General features: G+C 39.3%; 1 protein-coding gene across 3 annotated transcripts in view; it reads right to left on the reverse strand.

Moving 5' to 3' along the window:
* Nucleotides 1–2318: 2318 nt before the first annotated feature.
* Nucleotides 2319–23406, reverse strand: part of TGFB2 (transforming growth factor beta 2) — an 84647-nt gene continuing 63559 nt past the window's right edge. For 2 of the 3 annotated variants that reach the window (XM_008509977.2, XM_008509971.2), the window contains 5 exons: nt 11446–11578; nt 11213–11323; nt 9502–9679; nt 8147–8300; nt 2319–5121 (listed from right to left, as the gene is read on the reverse strand). In XM_008509977.2, coding sequence (XP_008508199.1) covers nt 4963–5121; nt 8147–8300; nt 9502–9679; nt 11213–11323; nt 11446–11578 — 735 coding nt within the window. In that variant the 3' untranslated portion in view covers nt 2319–4962. The remainder of the gene's footprint in view (nt 5122–8146; nt 8301–9501; nt 9680–11212; nt 11324–11445; nt 11579–23406) is intronic. The other variant, XM_008509983.2, reaches the window with a different exon arrangement.

Raw genomic sequence — 23406 nt, forward strand, 5'->3', positions numbered from 1 at the left:
GAGAAACTCTTGTGAAATTCATGGTCCAGAGTCAGAGGCTGACTAAAAGACTGAGACCTAATCATAGACTATAGATCGCTTCCCCTTGGGAAGCAATTACTAAAGGCCTAATCACAGCAGTTCCTTTGACCCAGTACACCATGTCCGGCTATCAAGAAAAAATTACGAGGCATACCAAAAGGCAAAAAACACATCTGAAGAGACAGAGCAAGCATCAGAATCAGATATGGCAGGGATGCTGGAATTATCAGACCAGGAGTTTAAAACTACTATGATTCATATGCTAAAGGCTCTAATGGATGAAGTATACAGCATGTAAGAACAGATGGGCAATGTAAGCAGAGAAGGAAGTCCTGAGAAAGAACCAAAAAGAAATGGTAGAGAAATAGAATGCAAGGTATGAATGTGAGCCACATATGTAATCTTAAATTTTCTAGTAATTGTATTAAAAAAGTGAAAAAGAAACAGGTGATAGTAATTTTAATAATATACTTTATTTAACCACATATATCCAATATAGTATTATTTAGACACATAATCAATATAAAAAATTGATGAGTATTTTACATTCTTATTTTCTTTTTTGTACTGTCTTCAGAATCTGATATGTATTTTCCACTTATGGCATAGCTTAATTCAAATTAGCCATAGTTTGATTCCTTGAAAGTCACATATGGCTAGCAGCTAATGAATTGGATAATGAAATTCTAGACTGCCCTCTTATGAATTAGACGATCTTGGACAAGTAATTTAACCATTCTGAGTCTTCTCACCTCCCTCTAAAATGGAGTTCTATAACAAAACACCCACATCACAGGGTGAAACGTGAAGTTAAAAAGGTTAACAGAGACCAGTACCTGGCAGGTGCTCAGCCAACTGTGGCCCTCCTTCCCATCATCTCAGCAAATGGATCAACTGGCCACTTTCTCTCTTTTATTTTGAATTTTAGTTGGTGGACTTAGGCAAAGCTTAACATGAACATTTCTCCTCTATTTTAAACAATTTCTGGTCAGTCATGTAACCAAAAGCTTAACAAATAGAATTACAGAACATGCTCGGGAATAACTGATGGCTTGATCTATTTATGAGACTAGAGTCTGGAGCATTTATCCATTCAGGAACAGGATGAAGTATGGGCCTAGGTTACAGTCTGAATATAAAAAAGCTTATTACAATAGCATTGCCAAGAAGCCAAAAACTGAACAGGTTGGGAGATATTGTTAAGACTACCATTTACTGATCATCAGCTGTAGACCAAACACCAAGCAAAGTACTCTTCATATGTCCATTCACTTAACAACAGCAGGGGCAAAAAAACAAACATGCAAAACCCTGTAAAGCAGTGGTAGTCTCATCCTCCTTTTAAAGATAAAAAACAGAGGTTCAGTGTGGCTGACAAATTGCCAAAGTTGATACAGCTGTTGGGTGATTCTTCATTACCCTATGATACCCTCCTGTTCTCACTCATCACATCAAGGGGACGTGGGCTGGGGTGATAGGTCTGATGCTAGCCCTTTGCAGAAAAGCATGAACTAGTTGTTTTAACGTGAGACATTTCCTCTATCTATGAGTTGAGTATAAAAGATGAAACAGATTGTAAAAAGGGAACCATTTTCTATTCTACCTAAACACTTAAATTGATGGTTTATATGCGATATTTAGACAACACAATAGCACAAACTAGTTCTTTCATTAGATAAAGCAAGACAACCAGATTGAGCCACAACTACTTTTTTATTAGTTCTATTTATTAAGAGACTGGCAACTCACTTGCTAAGTCTGGTCTTGTAGGGAACAGCCAAGGAAATTTGCAGAAATAGGGGTTTTTTGGTGCAGCGGTACTGGTGAAACGGAGAGAGGAGTAGCTGCTCCCAAAGACAAACCCAAATGAGCACGTGGCTCTTGTTATATCTGGCTGGCTCAGCAACTATTCGAGTTATGGGGCTACAGGGGATACTGTCTAGACCAGTTCTTTTGGCCCTGGGGTTGGCAGAACATAGAACCAGAAAGCCAAAGCATGGTCCAAATATCTCTCTGCATTTTTTCTAGGAGACAGTCAAATTGAATGAAAACTAAATTTCCAACAATTACCAAATAGCAATAGACAAGAGAATAAAAAGACTGAACAGGGCTTTCTTCTCAATAGATATGTCCTGGCTCCTGAGATACAAAGCATGACATTTCTGGAGTGAATACCCTTGAGAAAAAAGTCCAACCTTAAAGATGGTGTGACTTTTCCAGCTTGATCACATTCTCATTGCATCAGAGGTGTTCTCTGGCCTCAGTGATGACACCATGATAGGAAAAAACACATCCACTTATAATTGAAATAATTTATTTACCACTAGAGCACCACAAAAACAGACATACATTGTGTTAAAATACAGCGTAATCAATCATCAAAATACAAAACAACTATTCTTATATTCCATTTTTTTTAAACCTTGCCAACCATGACATTGTACTGCTGCTTAACACATAAAAACTGCTGCCCCACCCCCACCCGCATACTACCATCTCCCCACCTCCCTCCCTTCCCCCTCCCCTCCCATGGCAATATTTACTTATGGGAAATAAAGACCTTATAGAACCCCCAAACTAAAAAAAAAAAAAAAGATTCAAGAGATCTTAAAATAGAGCATTTAAAATATTATCAGTGCATTCATGAGGAAAGACAAAATAATACAAACAAAATGTCATTCTATCTGAGAGGAAAAAATACCTGCAGAAATAAAAGTGATTTACATAGAATTAATAGAAAAGTGGAAGAGAAAAGAATCAACGCACTCAAATCTGGGATTGGGTTACATCCAACACAAGGGTTGTTCGCTATGGTGGCATCCCATCGCTTGCTTTTCCAGTTTTCAAACTTGCAAACCCAATCCGCCATTTTAATTAAGGGTCCGGAAATTCCAAAAAAGAAGTGTCAATATCAAACAATTTCACTTTGGATCCACACCTCACTGTGCTGCTCTTTAGGTGAAACTGCAAATATTCCATTTTTACCTATTCATTTTTATGTTAAAATGAAATAAGAGACAACTGACAAACTGACATATTCTACAAACCCTGACATAAGGTTACCTTCTCTGCAATGGTGTGGGAATAATTCATTAACACAAGGTAAATTGTGGCCTCAGATGCAGATTTTAACTCTCATTCAGAGGAATGGAAGAATGTTTTGATGATGGGAGAATTTGGCTTGTGCCTTTTCAACCTTCCAAGAACATCTATAAAAATCTTAACCTCAGTGAAATAAACTAATGACTTATGCTGACCTGGGGTTTTCGTCTCCCTTAAAAAAAAATCAACTGAAATGTGAATCTTTCCATCTCCCCTTGAACACTAAAAACTAGATTAAAGGAAAAAAATGATCCCTATGAATTGTCTGCTTTTTAATAACAAGAGAATTCTGGGAAAATACTCATTAACCAAGTTAGAGAAACCTTTCTTCACTCAGTCACCAAGATTCTGAGTTTAGGGAGGGATCCTTAAGCCCTCGCTAAAACTAAAATATTTCACCGCAATTATCTATGTATCTATTCCCCTCAATTTTCCTAAAGTCAAAGATTTTTAATGTCTGATTTGATTAGTAATGATGCTTCGAAGATGAAGGAAGACTGCTGAACTTAAATCTATCCTTTTTATAAAAGGAACAAAAGGACAAGTGAACTCAGGTAGCTTATGTCTTAATAATAAAGTAGGCACAAAGCACAGGTGGAGCAAATACTATAACACATGTCTCTGTAGTGCAAGTCAAAATGCGGGGGCTTTACTCAAAAGTACTGGCCAGCTACAGGAAACACACAATTCTGAGTGATCGTTAAAAAGAGCCCAAATTGAAGTCCAATCTAAATCAGAGTTGACATTATTACAGAACATTAAAAATACGGTAAAAATTTACACATTACACATAAAGTAGTTAATGTTTTGATTTAATAGTTTGCAAAAGAGATCTCCAGATGTGTTTCCAATTACACCGGCTTCTCTACCCAACTATGGTAATAAAATAGGTATGGTTACGTATACCAGAACGAAGGAGAACCCGATAGCAGAGAGATACAGCAATACTTTAAGGTCCGAAGTCTGACCAGTACATATCAAAACATTTCCACGTTTCACTGGTTTACTAAGCTGACAAAGAACCATTTACAATTAAAAAGAAAAAAAAAATCTTACAGACTTATTCTGACTGAAAGTTTTCTTTATTAACAGGCTTTTCAGTTTTGAACCTTACAAGAAGCTTCCTTAGGCAGCTGGTACAAAGCATGTGTTTTTAGGGTCTTTATCTCAATGCAGACTTGCTTGGTCATATAATAACTCACTTGGGTTTGCATCCCGTGAATATGACCTTTTTTTTTCTGGCTCGTTTGAGTTCAAGTTCCTTAAGCCATCCATGAGTTTCTGGCAAAGCATTTGGTCTCCACTTTATACACCTGTTTTATTTTCCAAGGGCAATGAAATGTTCATTATATAGTAACACACAATAAATAACTCACTGTTAACTCTAGGAGTAAGACTGGAAAGGGCGCCTATTGCATAGCAATACAGAAAAATCAGGTGAGGCACGGGATAGAAACAGTATGTACAGCAACTCCACTTAATGGGATTTTCCTGTTTTGTTTTTTTTTTCTTTCACATAATTAACACTAACAAATTCTTCCAGTGTTTATTTTTTTTTCTTAAAAAAAAAAAAAAGGTTTTGCTTCTTGTCTCTCTCACTTACAGAGTAGGTGAAACGTAGAATAAAGCCTTCAACTTTTTTTGTTTCAGATGCCAGTTTTAACAAACGGAACACAAACTTCCAAAGAGTTTGAACTAGTACCGCTTTTTCAATTTTTTTTTTTTAACACTGATGAAGCAAGGCTCTCTTATGATTTCTTGTTACAAACATTGTCATTGTCGTCGTCGTTATCATCATCAACACCGTGTGATTATCATCTGGCCACTTTTCCAAGAATCTTAGCTGCATTTGCAAGACTTGACGATCATATTAGAAAGCTGTTCGATCTTGGGTGTTTTGCCTATGTAGTAGAGAATGGTCAGCGGTTCTAAATCCTGCGACACACAGCAAGGAGAAGCAGATGCTTCTGGGTTTATGGTATTATATAAGCTGAGAACCTAAAAGGACACAGAAGAGGAAAGACAACATAGGAAAAGACTAAAAAAACAAGAAAAAGGGCAATTGTTTTTTAACGAACCATTCCAACTTGTCACCTTATCAGTCAGAGCACAGAGTAGGCAATTTAAATTAGTTTTGCTTTGCAATTTCCTTTTCTTAACTCCCACTTATGGTCAAATTGGTATGTGTCCCTAGCAATCGCCGCATCCCCCATTTTCCCATAGAATCCTTTTCCTGTACATGGTAAACAAATGAAACTGGACAAAATTGCTCACTCAACAGATTTTCCAGATTTTCCAATATGTCTTTACTTTGATCGCTGCTTTGCTGCACGTACTAATTAGGCCCTCAAAAATTTTGGTCCTCTTAGTAGTAGGTGTTTTTTCTACACTTCTTTGTAACTTAAGCTGTTTCGTAAGCACGTATTTTCAATTCCCACCTAGATGAGTCCCCTTAAGACCAGGGATTCTGCAGACTTTGTTTTTACTTCACAGCCCTGGTAAGTGTCCTCTGGACAAAATAAGACTCACGTGCTAGGTGAAGAAACGAATACATGCATACATAGAAACACAAATTTTTTAATTAAAATTCCCAACAGAGCTTTAATCTACCCTTAGATAGAGAAAAAGACATTTGTCTGCAAGGTGAAATCGTTCTATGCTAAGTGTCTTTTCAGTCTAATTTAATGCCACCTAAATTTTCATTTAAAAGATAAAAGTCTCTTCACTTATCATTGCTTCATAAATACAATCACGCTAAGAATGACATCAAAGGCAATCTATATTCTTAACTATTCACTTTCTTACATTTTGCTTAAAACAATAATAAAAATAATAATAATAATCGTCACTCCATTTAGCTTTCCATGTGGTAAATGGTAGTGGCTAAGCTGGAGGAGGGGATAGCTGTCCCTAAAACAAAATGAAGAGAAAGTTCTACAGCTAGTCCCATTCCTTTCACCCCACTCTATATCAATGGGTATGTGACTTTCCCCAATGGAAGTATGTAGGTTCCCCAGTGATGATAAAGAGACATTTCCAAGGATGCCATTAATGTATTAGTCAAACAGCAAGTGACCTTTTCCTCGAGATTCACTGCAATTTTTTCAGCCTAAGACAGAAGATCTGTTCAGCGCAGCAACACTGACTACTTTATTAAGCTACCTCTGGCTTCTTGGGTAACTGTCCAAACCACATATTTGTGACCATGACAGTTATTCTTCCTCTCTCCTTGAAAAACAAGCATGGGCTCAGCCTTCACACACTCCCTCTGTGTATCAGGGAGGAGAATTATGTTTCTACTTGGCAACTGGGCCTTGCCCACATTACAGCTACTGTTGCCACAGCCCAGATGAGGCAGCCTGGCCAGAGAGCTCAGACAAAGGGACAGGCATGAGCAAGCTTCGCTCACATGGCCAAGCACATGGTCAGCCCAGAGTGCCAAAATCTACAGGGGAGCTGGGAAAACAGCTGAAGGAAGGGGAGCTATATCTGTCAACTTAAAGTCTAGCATATGTAGGCATTTATAAATAAATAGACTTCATGTTCCACTAACACATGATTTTTCATACGAATTAAAGAGGGAACTTTATAATACAGATTGTCTAAAATAATTGATAACCCTGAAACTCTTGAATTCAGCTGAACGCATTATGTGATCTTCTTGGCAGCAGATTCATTTTCCTATCCTGCAGTGAAGGCAATTTTTTGAATGCCTCTTTAATAAGGTGATTTACGGAGGCACAACCCCAATGTGTAGCCACATTTCAGGAATTAAACTCAGGCAGACAGAGCAATCGGAGGTCTGGTTCTAAAACAAGGAGGCCTGAGTTCCAAGTTTTGGTTTGTCACCAACCATTTGATCTTGGGCAAGTCATCTACATGATCTAGACTCCAATTTCTTTAGAAAAGTGAAAGGTTTGGACAAGATAACTTATGAAGTCCTTTTCATCTCTAAAATCGTACATGATGAGGCACCAGGAAGAAGTATTTGCACAAATATCATTGTTACATAGAAAACGTCTTTGCAAATCTGGGCCGGGAACCCATGGATTCTGAATTAGGACCTGTCTTCTGAATTAGCCTTCCATCCTCATTGAAGTAACTTGACAAAATATGCAGATTCTTGTTTACTTTGGGTTATATTCAAAAAGACTTAGAGATGCCAATTTTCAAATCGTTTTCACATATATCATCTTTTTGTTCCTATCAACTCTCAAGTTTGGCATTATTATTTTAAACATTTTTTTTTAAAGATTTTATTTTTTTTTCCTTTTTCTCCCCAAAGCTCCCCTGTACATAGTTGTATGTTCTTCGTTGTGGGTCCTTCTAGTTGTGGCATGTGGGCTGCTGCCTCAGCGTGGTTTGATGAGAGGTGCCATGTCCGCGCCCTGGATTCGAACCAACGAAACACTGGGCCGCCTGCAGAGGAGCGCGCGAACTTAACCACTCGGCCACGGGGCCAGCCCCTAAACATATTCTTTTTAATGTAGACATTCCTTTTTACTGATAATAAATTGAGGGTCAGAGGAGTTCACCAACTTTCTAACTGTCATACACTAGTGAATCTCTATGCCAAAGCATCTGCTCAAGTCCTAATGTTCTTTCTAATATGACAGTCCCTGATACGGGTGACAGATCCTTTCTTTAGATGGGGACGTGAGTCCCTTCACAGCTGTACTTGACACTATGTGATAGATTCATCCCAAACAGTTTCTTTTCTCGCTATCTATTTATGCTTACAGCTGTTAAGAACATAAAACAAAGGAAAAATTAAATAAAATTGTCCTCGAGTTGCTTATAATCTAATTGGGAAGGCAAGACCTACTGTTCTAACTGATCAGTGTTACTTTCTGAGTTCACTACATCCTACACTCTTCCTCATCATTCAAAAGGATTTCTCCAGCGCCCATTTATGTGTGATGATGGAAAGGAACCAGGTTAATTAGAATTCATTTAGAAATACTATCAGCAGGTACACATTAGCAACCCAAGAATAGAAGAGACAAGTTAGCCAAATATTTACCCTACTGTGCTGAGTGTCTGAACTCCATAAATATGGGCATGCTCCAGCACAGAAGTTGGCATTGTACCCTTTAGGTTCATGTATCCATTTCCACCCAAGATCCCTCTTGAAATCAATGTAAAGTGGACGTAGGCAGCAATTATCCTGCACATTTCTGTTAAAAGAAAGAACAATGGAGATCGTAAAGCTGATCTCCCCCCACCCCTCATCCCAAACCAGAAAAACAACTCATTCATTTATTCAACAAATATCTATGAGCAAATGTCACAGGCCAGGTTTTAATGGTTTTACTGTGATCTCAGTTGACTTTCATGATGGGATGTTATGGCGATTCGCTGGACTACCTTCCCTTATGGGTTCTATACCCTGACCCCCTTATCTGTGACCTCAAAAACCAAACCTTTTCCTTGAAAGACTAGATATAAGCGGAGAGGCAGCAGATGGAGACCAAGCCCTTTCTAACCAGCACTAAGCAGTTACGCCATCCAGCCTCCACTGCCCTTTCAAATACAAAATGGATGAAGTACAGTAGCTATTTTCAAAGAACCACCTGGGCATTTTCCTTCGAGAACAAATTCTTTATTTCATTTCACGTTCCTTGATATAGGAATGAACCACAGATCAAGAAACATGGAGTCTCGCTTAGTGCAACTGCTGGTTGCGGCACCCAAAACATGCCACTTTACTCATGAATTCGGACACTTTGGGCACTTTATCAGTGAGGACCCCTCACTGCCCCATAACCCTTGAAATGAAGAAACAGCCTTCCTCTTATCAGGCTTGACAGGAAGCCACAGAAGAACATTCACACTCTGCCTCCATGAACTCGCATGGGAATGGGAAATAAATTTGCGTTGCCCTCACTTCTCTCATTCTGCAGCTAAAGACATGACAAACAGCATTCTTCTCCAGTCTCTCTCATCTCTGTTACTGTGAAAGAGGTATGACCATGGGCACTCTGCAGCAAGGGTGAAGTCTCCATACGGATGGTGGGTCTTCCCAATTAGGAAGCTACCATCATGCACTTGAAATAAACATGTATCTGCTCTGGGGAACAGAGGGCTCATTTTCTTCTTCGGCCCCAGAGTGCTTCAGAGGGATTTTGGGGAAAAACTCAGGGGGCTAGTTTATCCCTTCACACTTGGTTCATTGCTAAAATGCTGATGAATACAACACAGAAATAACTGTTTTAAGCCTCTGGGAAGAATGATGTTACCAGATACGATGGCTATACTGTACTATACCTGGCCTGCAGCAAGGAATGGAGTTCAAGTTAACTTGTACGGAAAGAGAGGGAAAAGGCAGCACAAGACGTAACACACACAATTGCTTAGTTTTATTTGTATCTCCTTTACCTAAAGCAATAGGCTGCGTCCAGAGCACGCTTCTTCCGCCGGTTGGACTGTTGTGACTCAAGTCTGTAGGAGGGCAACAACATTAGCAGGAGATGTGGGGTCTTCCCACTGTTTTTTTTCCTAGTGGACTTTATAGTTTTCTGATCACCACTGGTATATGTGGAGGTGCCATCAATACCTTGAAAAAATGCATTTGAGTAATAAACATTTAGCTTTACTTTCATCAAATATAATCAGCCATATTTTTTTTTCTTTGCATATTGTCACAAATAGCAGTGATGACCACAACAGCAGCGGCAGCTGGCTATAGTCATTCCCCGCGGATATAGATATGGCACAAGAGGACTGCTGCACGTGACAATGAACACTTCTAAATGAGACTCTTGTCAGAGGAGGAGGACAGTTCAGTGTCCAAGACAGGGCTTGCTAGTTACGAAAGTCACTACAGAAGAAGTCTTTGACCTATAGTCCAAGGGCGATCTCAGCAGTTTCTTTTAGTCAATGTTCAGTTTAGGCTGTGTTCAACCCCTCAACAACCAAACCCACAGCAATAGAAAATGCCTTGTCACCCAGTGGCTCCCTCTCTTCCTAGGACTACCAAACTCAAAAGACTTGCTTAATGGACATGAACTGAGACTTACACCAAATTGCAGTGAATGAGGTTCAACTGAAACAGAAGTCACCTTTACCTAATGCTATTTTGGGACGTTGTGAAGAAAGAGCTTTTTCATTTATTTTATGGCATCCTCAACACTTTCCTGATTCCATCTGAGATTTAGAAACTTGAGCTGCCCAAAGCATGCTCAAGAGACTGCCAGTTAAGCATTTAATCTCCGCACTCTAGAGAATCACGGCTATGCTAGAGTCTGAAATAAATCTCTAGACCTCTGGGAGTATTTTTCCATGAGCAAGAGCCACTGTAGCCTTCTGCAAGTGGACGGAGGTCCCGGGTGGTGTTCATTAGGGAAGGGACATTAGTTCCCAGGCCTGGTGGTGTGGCGCTGATGCTGCTGCCCCAGCACGTGTACTGACTCCCTCTCACTTCTCATCATCAATGACTTGATATCTAATACATGAAGTGACTCAAACCTTTGGCATCGCCTCATTCTCCCTGACTTTTGGCTAATTCACCATAAGGTGAGCAAAAATATGAGATCACTTGTTTTGTGTTTATAAACTGTTATAAAAGTCTGACAAGGAAGCCACTTGAAATATCAGGCACGAGCTACAAAAGGTGGGGTGTTCTGATACATGTAAGGTTGAAAAAGCCGTAGTGTGAGAGGACTCCTTTCTTCTGTGAAATACAGTTGTGGGTTCCTGACGTCGGGTTTGGGGCATTATCAATGGATTTCCTTGAATGCATGCTATCTTCTTCTTCTACAATATTAGCATGGATAGAAAGTTGGTTTGCTTAAATGAAGAAAAAAGGGCTTAACTGACTATTTAATAGTTTAGAGGGTTGATAAGTCAGTCAGTTAGTATTGACCGAATCATCACTGGGCATGAAGCAGTGTAAACTGGGAACCAATTCCTTTCTTTAATCCTTTCTGCCTTCATCTATCTTTCTCCAACCATATCGTTACCCAAACAAATGAAACCCCCCAGGCCTCACCAAACAATCCCATTTTCACATGCAAGCTGACTTCATCCCCATGAGATTATCAACACAGGCCCTTCCCTCCCCCACCTCATAGGACCAAGTTTCAGTTACCTGCGAATCTTGCTTCTAGTTCTTCGCTTTTGTTGGGGATGATGTAATTATTAGACGGTACAAAGGTGCAGCAAGGACAGTGTAAACTTATTTTAAATCCCAGGTTCCTGTCTGGAAAACATTAAGTCAAGGAGGTCATTTGTACGTGTGTCTACACCCTTAAATCTGCAAGCAACTTGCCATACTTTAGGGTCACTGAACATCTAGGGAGGAAAAGAGAGGGTGCTGGTAACCTTTATGGTGGAGCCATTCATGAACAGCGTCAGTGACGTCAAAGGAGAGCCATTCGCCTTCTGCTCTTGTTTTCACCACTTTGCTGTCGATGTAACGCTGGGTTGGAGATGTTAAATCTTTGGATTTGAGAATCTGGAGAAGAAAAGAGCAAGAGGAAAAACTCAGTTGGCATACTGACAGCATGACTAAACCAAAACCATTAACAGTATTCCAATTCATTATCTAAATTTAGCTCCACTCTAGTATATCCATGTATTGTCATCTCAACAGCATGGCCACATGCATAAAAACATAACACCAGGCCATTTGCCATGAAAAATAGACCTACTAAATCAGCTGTGTGTTATGATAAAGGTGACAGGAACCATAAAGCCAAGTGTCTAAAAGAAAGTGACAGTAATTATTTTACTTTGCTGACATAAGCTTTGCAAGATTTCAGCCATAAATTCTATGCTATTAAGTTAATGGTTTTGTTGTTCAGCCTCCCTATTTATTTAGTTTGGGGAGCTGGGATGTGGGGAGGGGCCAGAGGAGGGGTCCACTTCAGAGGACCCTTGCTCACCCTCTGAACGTCCTCACCTTGGTTCCTAAATCCACCGACATTAAAATAGGTGGCATGCCTCAGCTTTTGAGGTAAGTCTCTGGCTGGCACTTTTACTCCCAATGTGACTTTTTGTGATTTATAAAGATATTCCGTATCCTGCAGACTAAGAATGTATCGGGACGTAGTGAGACACACTATGTTGTACCTTCGTACAACAGGGTGTAGTGAGAGTCAGAAAGCAAATGAGCCTGAACAATGAGACTTTAGAAGCATGCATTCACCTCAAATACATAAAGAGCAACTGCATTATGTTCTTGAGTTTCTACAGGAAGTGAGCATTTCAGTGGTTTTTAAAAAATTCTGTCTGTCTTTAAATGATAGTGTTCTGTGAACCAGTCACATGATGATCCTAAGACTCCCAGAACTATAGTGAATTCCTCCCCAAGCCCTATATCCTGCCTTCCTCAGTACTCAGGGGCTGAAGCCCTATCGCTTTATGCTGCCCTTCCTGATACTGAGTCTAATTGTTCTGTGGTCATTTCCTATATATGAGTTTGATCTCTCCAGTAAGTTCATAAGCTTCGCCAGGGCAGGGATCATGTCTTCAATGTGATATCATTTCAAAGCATAGTACTGGATGTAATCAATGACCATTAAATGACTATCTGTATATCTAGAAGATTTACTTACTCTCTTTAAACCTTGTAAATCAAAAATGCATAATCGTCCTGCTGATTTAAAAATGGACTTTCCTTCCAAGTGCGTATATGATTGGTTTCAAGTAATTTGGCCACAAATGCTTCCTAGAATATTTGGCATTAGAATAGACTTTTTTCTGAATTAAGTGTAGAAAAAGAAAAAGATTCATACCACTGGACTCGGGTGCCCTCACGAATTTTAGACAAACCCTACTCTACAGACTTCTCCTTAAAGTCCAACAAACCCCACTAAGTGAAGAGAATCTGGAGGTAACCGTGATTCCATCACGGGCAAGAAAAGCTCTTTGTGAATTAAAGGAAGCAAACTAACACAACTTGAGGGCTGGGCACACATTATTCCATCTAATTTAATCCCCAAAACACTTCTATGAGGTCGATTAGGAAACTGAAACTCAGGGAGGTTAAGTAACTCACCCAATGCCTCACAGTGAACAAGCGTGGAGAGGATTTAAAGCAGTCCCAAGTCATTTCCCCACCTCAGTGCTGCAGCTTTGAAGGCCAACAGAGTTGTAGGAGTCAGGGTGGCACCATGATTCACCCTTCCCCCTTTCCAGATGACAAAAAACATTCAATGATAGAGGCAAAGATGTTTAATAAGATTATAATAAAGGTTGGTGCAAGATGAAAATATAACATGTGGCCTGTATGCACAGTTAATGCCGACATAAACCTATGACTTTAAAGATACAACTTAGCAGCAGCCAGTCCTCTGGAAATCAAACTTTGCCTTGAAAACACCCCCAGTTGGGTAAATAAGACGCCACTTAGCCAATTCAGAATAAATGGTATAATTAACCTAAGATAGAATAACAATGATAAAGCAATGGTTGAGAAGAAGTTTTCAGCATTTCCATCTGCCTCATTGACTATAGTAATAGCAATATAATAACTAGTAATATAACCAGAACTCATTTTTCTGTCTTTAAATTTCTTCCCCTAGTTGACCTCCTATAATGATGCACTATTTCATAAGGCTTTGTATATTTGCTTTGCTCTAGATTAGCACAGTGTATATCTTATTCATCTTTATATCCCTAACACTTAGACATACTATCTAGAACAAAACATTGCTTTCATTGTTGAACTAATTACATGCAAGATATATATATCATATACCAAATGTCTGTTATCTATCTACGAGATATATGTGTATATGTCTAAGACACCATATATATATGGTGTGTATATGGTACACACACACACACACACCCCATATATATATACATTAAGTGAAGACAGAATTTTTTTAAAAAAAATCATGACCACATTGACCAAATGGGCAGAAAACAACACATACTGGCAAATCTACAGAAATTCTTCACCTCATAGAGAAGGAGTAATCTAGATTATCTTATTTAAAATCAGACCAAAGGGGAGAAAAGAGATTCTGAAACTTTTTTCTTTTTTAAATCTCCTTGGAAGTTATGTGCTTGCTCAGTCCTGGAACACTGGCAGGTTCTGACAATGGACCGCTTCAAATTCTCCCGCAAGTGAAAGGTTCTCTATATCTTTTTACCAGTTCAAGAACAGGTCAAGAAAGCCAGCTAGTTAGCTACATAATCCTGAAACGGAGACATGACTTTGGTCTTGTGGGTTTGTCGTCTCGAACTGTATGGCCAAGGAGTTCTTAAACCCACTTGCTGCAATTTAACTCCATTCTTTCTTATTCAGTCCTCAGTGGAAACAGGAAACAGCTGCCTTCCATCACTCATAGAACATCCCTCATATTCCTGGAGACTGTTATTAAGTCCCCTCAGCATGCTCGCGCTCGCTCTCTAAGCTAAATAAACCGAGTTCCTTGAGCCCATATTTAGAGGGGCAATTTCCCAAACCTTTAATCACTTGGGTCGCTAACAAGGGTGAATGATGCTCTGTAAAGGTACTCCTCCCACAGCTCGGTGATTTCGTTTCAGAACTGGCTAGAAAACCTTCTAATCACATCTCAAAGTCTTGAGTCTTAACTGGAAAGGTATCTTCTTTCCAAGAATAGGCACAACCTCCCTGTTCCCTGTTTATCTCCCATTTATCACCCACGCTAAATTCAACTGTGAAGGAAGAAAATCAACCTGTTGCAATTATCAATTAGTACTTTCTTCAATTTAAGAGTTTATACAAAAATGACCAGTTTGGTCAACTTTCCGTTCTATTCTAGCCTTTGCTGTCTGCCTTTCTCCAATCTCCCCACAACAAGTGTATTGAATGTTAATAGTCGTGGATATGCAGCTGTTGTTTTTTTTCTGGAGCCAAGGTCACTCCTAAATTCCTTTGTATATCTTATTGTGACAAAGATAATTTAGTTGAATAAGAGAAGCTCTCTTAACTGGCCTCCATTTAACTAGCCAGATTAACCAGTATTCTCCATTTGTTCTGTGATATATATTGGCAGATGCCCACAGTATGCTGGGGCTCATTGCTGGAAAGCTACTTTCTAGTGTGTTCCAAACACTTCTGGTTTTGCCAGTTGAGTTATACGCTTAGCAAGTATCACTTGTATATGGTTCTAAACCTGTTCATGGTAGTTGAACTCGATATTGTAATTATTCAAGTTAATTAGAAACTGATGAAATACAGGACCAAAAGTAAAGTGAACTGTTGCTTCTGTGAAAACCAGGTTGAATGCCTTGCAAAGTCTTCATAAAGACAAGTTGTTTTAAAAAAGCTTTTCTTTGGAAAACAGTTTAGTGGCTCCCCAAAAATGTAAACATAGAATTACCATATTATCTAGCAATTCCACTCCTAGGTATATACCCAGAAGAATTGAAAGCAGGGACTCAAACAGATACTTGCACACCAATGTCCAGAGCAGCACTATGCACAACAGCTGAAAGGTGAAAAGAACCCAAGTGTCCATCAACACATACATGGATAAACAAAATGTAGTGTACCCATACAACAGAGTATTACTCGGCTGTAAAAAAGAATGGAATTCTAACACATATTACAACATGGGTGAATCTTAAAAACATTATGCTAAGTGAAATAAGCCAGACACAAAAGGACAAACACTGTATGATTTCACTTATGTGAGGTACCTAGAATAGGCAAATTCATAGAGATAGAAAGTAGAATAGACATTACCAGAGACTGGGGGGAGGGGGAATGGGGAGGTATTGTTTCATGGGTACAGAATTTCTGTTTAGGATGATGAAAAAGTTCTGGAAATGGATTGTGGTGATGGTTGTACAACATTGTGTATGTACTTCATGCCACTGAATTGTGTACTTAAAAAATGGCTAAAAGGTAAATTTTACATCATGTATATTTTACCACAATGAATTTTTTTTTTATAATTTTAAATGTGGGAGAGACAGCTATGAAAGAAAGAAATAAGATAATAAAAAACTGGAAGGATCCTGTACTCTGGTTGCTCAGCAATTGTCCTGAAACTTCTCTTTCTTTTTCAAAGAAATTAAAAACTAGAAATCATAGATGATGCACTATGGATGTGGTTTATTGGCAATAAATGGAGCCACAGTCAAAGAAAAGTCCTTGGTCTTTTATTAAAAACTCAGCATGTAAATTACGTATTTGTGTGTGAGTGCATTATACATACATGTATACATATATATACGTTTTAAGTTAAAATATAAGGTTTGCATCTCTCTCTTGTGTTTGAATAATCCCCTGCTATAACTGACATTTTTTCTCTAAGTAACAGACCAATAATTGTTCCTGATCGAACAAGAAAAGACGGCTTCTAATATATTGAAAATGAGATTTAGCTGTCTCTCGCTTGGCTACCACCCACAGTGATGTTTGAATGCTATCTTCATTACATTATTGATATATACACATTATCCATAATATGTGCAAAATACCCATATATCACCTCTGGCAACGCTCTAAGCTCTTCACTGAATTACCAAACTCCCTACACAAAAGGATCCATTCATCTCTCTGCCACTGGAAAGCAGCCAATCAGGGAGTGGATAGAGGTGAAAGTCACTGATGTTACCCAACAGTTTGGGAGCAAAAAGAAAGAAAAGAAGTCTAGATGCAAAATTATAGCCAGAGGAAATCTAAGTCTTAAAGGAATAATGCTGTAACTCAACTCAGGATTTGGCTTAGACACTAAGGGCAACACCTCTTCCACTCCTATGAGACATGGCAGAGTTACAAGAAAGCTCAGGGAATTCTTCCCATATTCAGACATCAACGGACCTATAGGAGAACCAAGGGGCCAATTCAACCAGACTTCTATTGGAAGGGGAAATTTAAGAACAGGGCTGTAGAGAAAAACTGACGCCAGGTTAACCAGTATGGGCCCATCTTGTTGTTGTTTTTAAATGCATTTCAAGCTTTTAATGTTTAAATGTATTTAACTATTTTAAGTGAATTGCAGAGTGATTAATAAATGCTGAATTAAACATTCACCTTGCTGGCTATGAGCACCCTCTCTCAGATCTGTCCCACCTCGAGTCATTAACTTCAGTCTCATGAAATACTCGCCAGAAAGGCACTCTGAGGCCATTTGCTCCAACCCACTACAATTCATTCTCTAACATCTCTTTGTCTGAAGACCTTTCATGACAGTAAACTCACTGCATTTTGAGAAAGGCCATCCTGCTTTTGGACAATTTGTATGTTGAGAATTCTTTATCTTGGACTTAAAATTTCCATCAACCAGTCTTTGTGAATCGTAGTACCATTGCCTCATATTTATACAATCATTTAAGTGTTTCAAATATTTGAATATTTTCATGTTTTTCAGTTTTCACAAAAACCTTGTGAGGTAGACATCATAACCCTACATTATCTATATTCTGCAGCTGAAGGAAAAGAAGCCTGAAGGACTAACCTGGGTTACTGAAGTCCTGCTGGAAGAGCCTACACTAAGATCTTGCTCTCTTAATACCAGGGGAGAGGGCTTTCCAATATTGTATTTTGTTCTCTAGAACGAGAAGTAAAATTCTCTTTCTTCTCTATGTCAGGCCATAATCACAAGAGGTGACTTCCGTCAGCTGCTTCCTTCAGGTCAAGGTCTGAGGTGCTTCACCATCCTTGTCAAGCCCCTTTTCAATGTCCCTTTTAAAATCAGTTCCTCAACGAACTCCAGATACAGTCTAGCAGAATACGGAGAATATACAGGATATGCCAAATGCGAAAGGAATGGCTATTACTTCTCTTGTTCTGGTTATTATTTTTAATGCAACCTATTTACTATTTACCATCAAATCACAGTAAACTTTTTATAAAATAAAGCCTTTGTTCTTACACAAACTGTTAAATCAGAGTTTTCACCTCAAATTCTTTCTAGAATGACATGGAATAAAGAGATAGAAAAGAAGGAAGGCAAAGAGGGAGGGAAGGCTGGTTTTTATAGCCCAGTGGTTCTCCAACTTTAGCCTGCATTAGAAACATCTGGAGGGTTTATTAAAACACAGATTGCTGAGCCCAATCCCCAGAGTTTCTGATTTAATAGAGGTGAACTTGAATTTGCATTTCTAACAAGTTCCTCGGAGATGCACAAGCTGCCAGTCCACTCTGAGAACCCCGACTCTGGCCTATACTTATGCAATTCATTTTTTAAACTAAACGCAAATTACTCATATGTCTCTGTTAATTGTGAGCTTATTTGATCTTGGTGTTTAGCCTTTTGGAAGCTCTCTGAATCTTAAGTTTGCTATTCAACATGGAACCTATCCATTCTAGCTACCTAGTACCAGCAACTGTGCATCCAATGTCTTCATGAGGTCGATGACAACACTGTGAAATTGCATAAGGCCAAAACTACAACTTGTTGCTGGGTACTCAGGTACTTTCCTGCAAGACCTTGTTTCTTTAATCAATACTTTGTGGTACATTGTATACAGCAGAAAAAAGTAGAATTTCATTAGTTTAATTGAGGCATGAGGCCCTGTTTAGGCCAGGAGTCCAGCCCATCTTCACCAACTGACAATCCATTCCATTTCTTCTGTGGCCCCTTAGGTTTCTTTGAAGAACCCATAGGGCTTACCAAGGGCCTTTGGAAATCACCAGTGAGTGAAAAGATTCAGAGGCTTTGAAGTCAGACAAACATAAACTGTTACTTACTGGATCTGTGATCTTCTTACTTATGAGAGGGGTCAATAAAACCCACCTTGTATGTTTGTTGAGAGAATTAAATGACACAGAGTAAGCAAAGCCCCTACCATATTGCCCTGTATTCAATAAATATGAATTATTATTATAATCACACTCCTTACCTGGTCAAAATCTTCCAGAGGTTTCTACTGTCTAGTGAATAAAGCCCAGATTCCTTAGGTTAGTATTTAAGATGCAACTTGCCACCAAGTTTATTATCCTAGACCCACCGCTTATCCCTGGAAGCTAACCTAAACATGACCCCTAAAAGCTATATTCCACGTCTCAAACTCTGTTCAGCCAAGTATCCCTACCGGAATGCCCTACCCTGCCTCTGATTTTTACCTAGAGACAAAACAAACCAAACAACAAAAAAACCCCTCTATTCTTTAGTCCAGCTTTTCAATGAAATGGTTACATTCACTCTAAAGTCAGTTTTCTTTTCCTTGCTCCCCAAGCAATTACTGGGTGTGTGAGCAACTAGCCCCTTGCACACAGTGACTTCCAAGGTAATCCTGTATGTGCATACATTTCAATTTCTTCCAATGAGATCTCAAGCTCCTAAAAGATAGTGGGAATAAATTTATTTAAATCTCCACAAATGCTCTATTCTAGTTTGCTGACAAGAGCAGCTTAAGGAATATATAGTCACTGATTTAATTTTACAGGAATCTGACTCTCTGGGTTGAAATCTCGATATATCAACATTTAATCTCACACAGACAGACAAACAGAACACACTCATGAAGGAATTTCTTGGCTTATTCACAGGAAGAACAAATGATCCTCCAACATACCACTTCAGCATTCATACTCTGAGGAGCCTTTCGACCTGCATGACAAAAAACAATGATGATATCTACTTGTAATAGAATACTTAATATAATCAGTAAATTTGTCCAGTGATTCATTCATTCATTGAATAATTTCTGTTTCACCCACTGTGTGGCTTCTGTCTCTTCAACGGACTCAGACTTCTCACTACTATGGTCCTGCCCAAAAGCCCCACTTAAGTTATATAACTTAAGTCATTCTCTGCCCAGAGAAGGCCACTGATTGGCCATGAGCTGAAGAACTGACCCTGTGTGGGGAGCATCTCAGATGTGCCTGAGTGCTTATTTATTCATTTGCTTGAATTTATTTATAGTCCATTTTCTCCAGTTTAGTTCAACAAGTATTAAGCACTGGCTATAAGCAAGTCGTTACACTTTTATCCCATGCTCACAAGATGATCCCTGTGCTTAAAGGAGTTCACGCTACAGTGAGAGAATACAGACATCTCAACAAAAATTAAAGGAATGTGCCCACAGGGCACAATGAGGTCACTGAGACAGGGCATCTGCCATAGCCTAGTGAGGTCTGGGAAGGATTCCTAGAGCAAGGAGAGGATTAAAAGGTAACTCCCAACATCTGAAAAACTGGCAAGGATGCTGGGTACCAAGAGAACACAGTCCAGGTAATAGGGATGTGCTGGCTCATAGAGAAGAGAACGAATAATTGCATGTTCCTTTCTTTTCAGGGCCTTTCGTCCTTTCCATGCACTGTGCACTTGAACTGATGGAGTGTTTGCTACATAGGCATTTTGCACTCCCAGCACTGCCCTAACAAAGCACCACAAACGGGATGGGTTAAAACCACAGAAATGTACTCTCTCACAGTTCTGGAGGCCAGAAGTCAAAACTCAAGGTGTTGGCAGGCCACGCTCTCGCTCCCCGAAGCCTCCAGAGGATCCGTCCTTGCATTCTCTAGCATCTGATGGTTTGCCGGCAACCTTTGGCGTTTCTTGGTTTACAGCCACATACCTTCAATCTCTGCCTTTGTCTTCACCTGGTGTTCTCCCTGTGTGTCTCTGTGTCTTCACATGGCCATCTTCTTATAAGGACACTGATCCTACAAGATTAGAGGCCTACCCTACTCCAAGATGACCTCATTGTAACGTAACTAATTATATCGGCAATGACCCTATTTCCAAATAAGGTCACATTCTGAGGTGCTGGGCATTAGGACTTCAGCATATCTTTTTTGAGGGGAGAGAATTCAACCTATAGCAGTAGGCGTTCATACACTGTGCTGGATTGAATATGTTCTCACGCTCAACCTGACTGTGAAGTTTTTCAAAGCAAAGAACATTCTCTTTCTTATTCTCCCACAGTCTTTTCCACTGCAATTTTCACAGTCCCTCATTGGTAAATTCTTACTGACTAGCAGGCTTCATTAGAAAGACATAGATGATCATGCAACAAGCCCCTGAACAGTCAGACATATATTAATATATACAGGCAGGTGCCACATAACAATGTCTCAGTCAATGCGTATACAATGGTGGTCCCATAAGTCTAGTACCATACAGCCTAGGTGTGTAGTAGGCTCTACCATTTAGGTTTGTGTAAGTGCACTCTATGATGTTTGCACAACAATGAAACTGCCTAACGATGCATTTCTCAGAATGTGCCCCTGTCATTAAGCAACTGATAAGTGTACACATATATGTACAAATATATATATATATATATACACACACACATACATACATACATACATATATATGTGTCAAGGAGGACAGAAAGAATCATCACACAGAGTAAGCAATTTTATACTGTATTTTACCTTTTCTACTTAATATATTTCATTAGGGGAAGGAAAATAAGGGAGAAAAAGCAATAAAGTGAATTTCCAAGTAACAGAAAGTGGGGCCTTATAGAGAATCAGAGCTGGGTGAATGGCTTTTCTTCCACTGAGGCGTAAACATGGCTCTCTGTTCCTGTTCAACTGCAGCTTCCTTGAACAATGCTGGGTCACTTTGGGGGTGCTTAACAAACCGACACACTGCATGATTACCCTTCAGAAGTGGCTTCACAGAGCCAGCATTCGTCTTGCTTCTCCCATCACCGTGTCCCGTAATTGCCCCGGGTCCTTTGTAACTGCACCCCTTTAAGAGGTCGTAAGTAATGTATACCTCACCAGGGGTTTGTGAGAGCCCATAGAGCAGACTCCCATGGAATACACATCAGCTTCAAAAGAAAGACTCACATAAAAGTAGTCTCTTTGGAGCTTAGATATTTACAGCATTATGTCACTATATTAACTCTTTATCTTTATAGTACATAGTAATGAACATTGATATGTTCCTATATTACACATATCCATGTGCAATTATGATAAAATATGGCATACATAGATCTTTAATGATCTTTATGGAAATGGCACCAGATATATCTTCAAGCTACACACACAAACACACACACACAGGAAAGCCTCTCCTCTGTGATGAAAACACCTAGCTCTCTATTGTTTCCTTCCTTTTTTTATATTCTCTACAGATGGGCCTTTGTGCTGACTGCACATGTACATAAACAAGTAAATTCATTTCTACAGGCATGAGGGATGAAGGAGTCCTTTGTGTAAATGAAAAGCCTCTGAGATGCTGCAACTCAACAGCTCTCAGGAGACCATTCTATATAAATCACCCAGCAGAGATAAGACTGAATTGGAACAAGGTCACATCAGCACAGGCAAGGAAAGAGAAATGTACAAAAAACATTCGATGATAGAATCTGAAGGGAAACTAAGTCAAGACCATAAAAGCAAGTCAGTCCTGGGGGCTGAACCACACTGCCTAGTACCATGGATTTTGATAATTATCCAGTTGTTTCTTTTGATAAATATCCAGTTTTTCTTGCCATGGGAGGAATGAGTCTCCCCAACAAAACTTTGAGCTCTCTGGGGCCATATCTTCTGATTTCTTATTTGACTTCCCCTTTCAGTTCCACTCTGACCTGACACTAAAACACACATACTTGGGGAACACACTTCCAACACCCTTTTCCTTCTTCCTGGCTACCAATAATACATGTGGTCTGCACGATGATTTAAGTCCCTGCTTGTCTCAGCTGAGCACTTTAATTTAGGGGGTGTGACTATAAAGTAACGAGTCTAAAAAAAAAATAATGGGCCTGGTTTTTCTACAAATATACAGAGTTTATGGGTTATGCAAGAATATCTATTTCATTAATTTATTAACTAATTTTCTTTTTTTTCCCCACTTGGTTATTATCCAGAATTTGCTCTGAAGAAATAATAGAAAATGAGTATGTGTGTGTTTCTTTCTTCATAAATAGTTAGATAGATATCTTTAAAACAAATGTAGCAGAAATTCCAAATCCAAATAAATGAATGATGTTTCTCAAAAGAGTCCCTTCACGACATTACACATTTATTTCCACAACATTCCTTGCACTGGAATCTTATTTTGAAATTTTTCTTAAATTCATTTGAAAACATTTCTTGGGCACCCTCTATGCACCAGACACCGTTCCAGGAATTTATCCCTAGAGGGGCAGATAAGACCATAACCAAGTTCAAGATGGAGTAGAGGATAAAGTATAGCAAATGATGAAGAGTCTGAGGAGAAACATATAGCGGAGAAGGAGGGTAGGAAGTGTTGGAAAGAGGAAACCTGAGGATTAGACAGAGTGGCCAAGAAGACCTCTCTGAGCAGAGGACATTCCGGGAAAGACCTAAACGAATCAAGAGGGCAGAGTGAACCTTCTAGACAGTGGGAAAGACCGCTGTAGATGGAGGGAATAGCTACCAGAAGGCCTTGGGAGGGAGCAAGCGCGGAACGTTTGAGGAAC

This window comes from Equus przewalskii, chromosome 31 (assembly GCF_037783145.1).
Source record: "Equus przewalskii isolate Varuska chromosome 31, EquPr2, whole genome shotgun sequence".
NCBI lineage: Eukaryota > Metazoa > Chordata > Mammalia > Perissodactyla > Equidae > Equus > Equus przewalskii.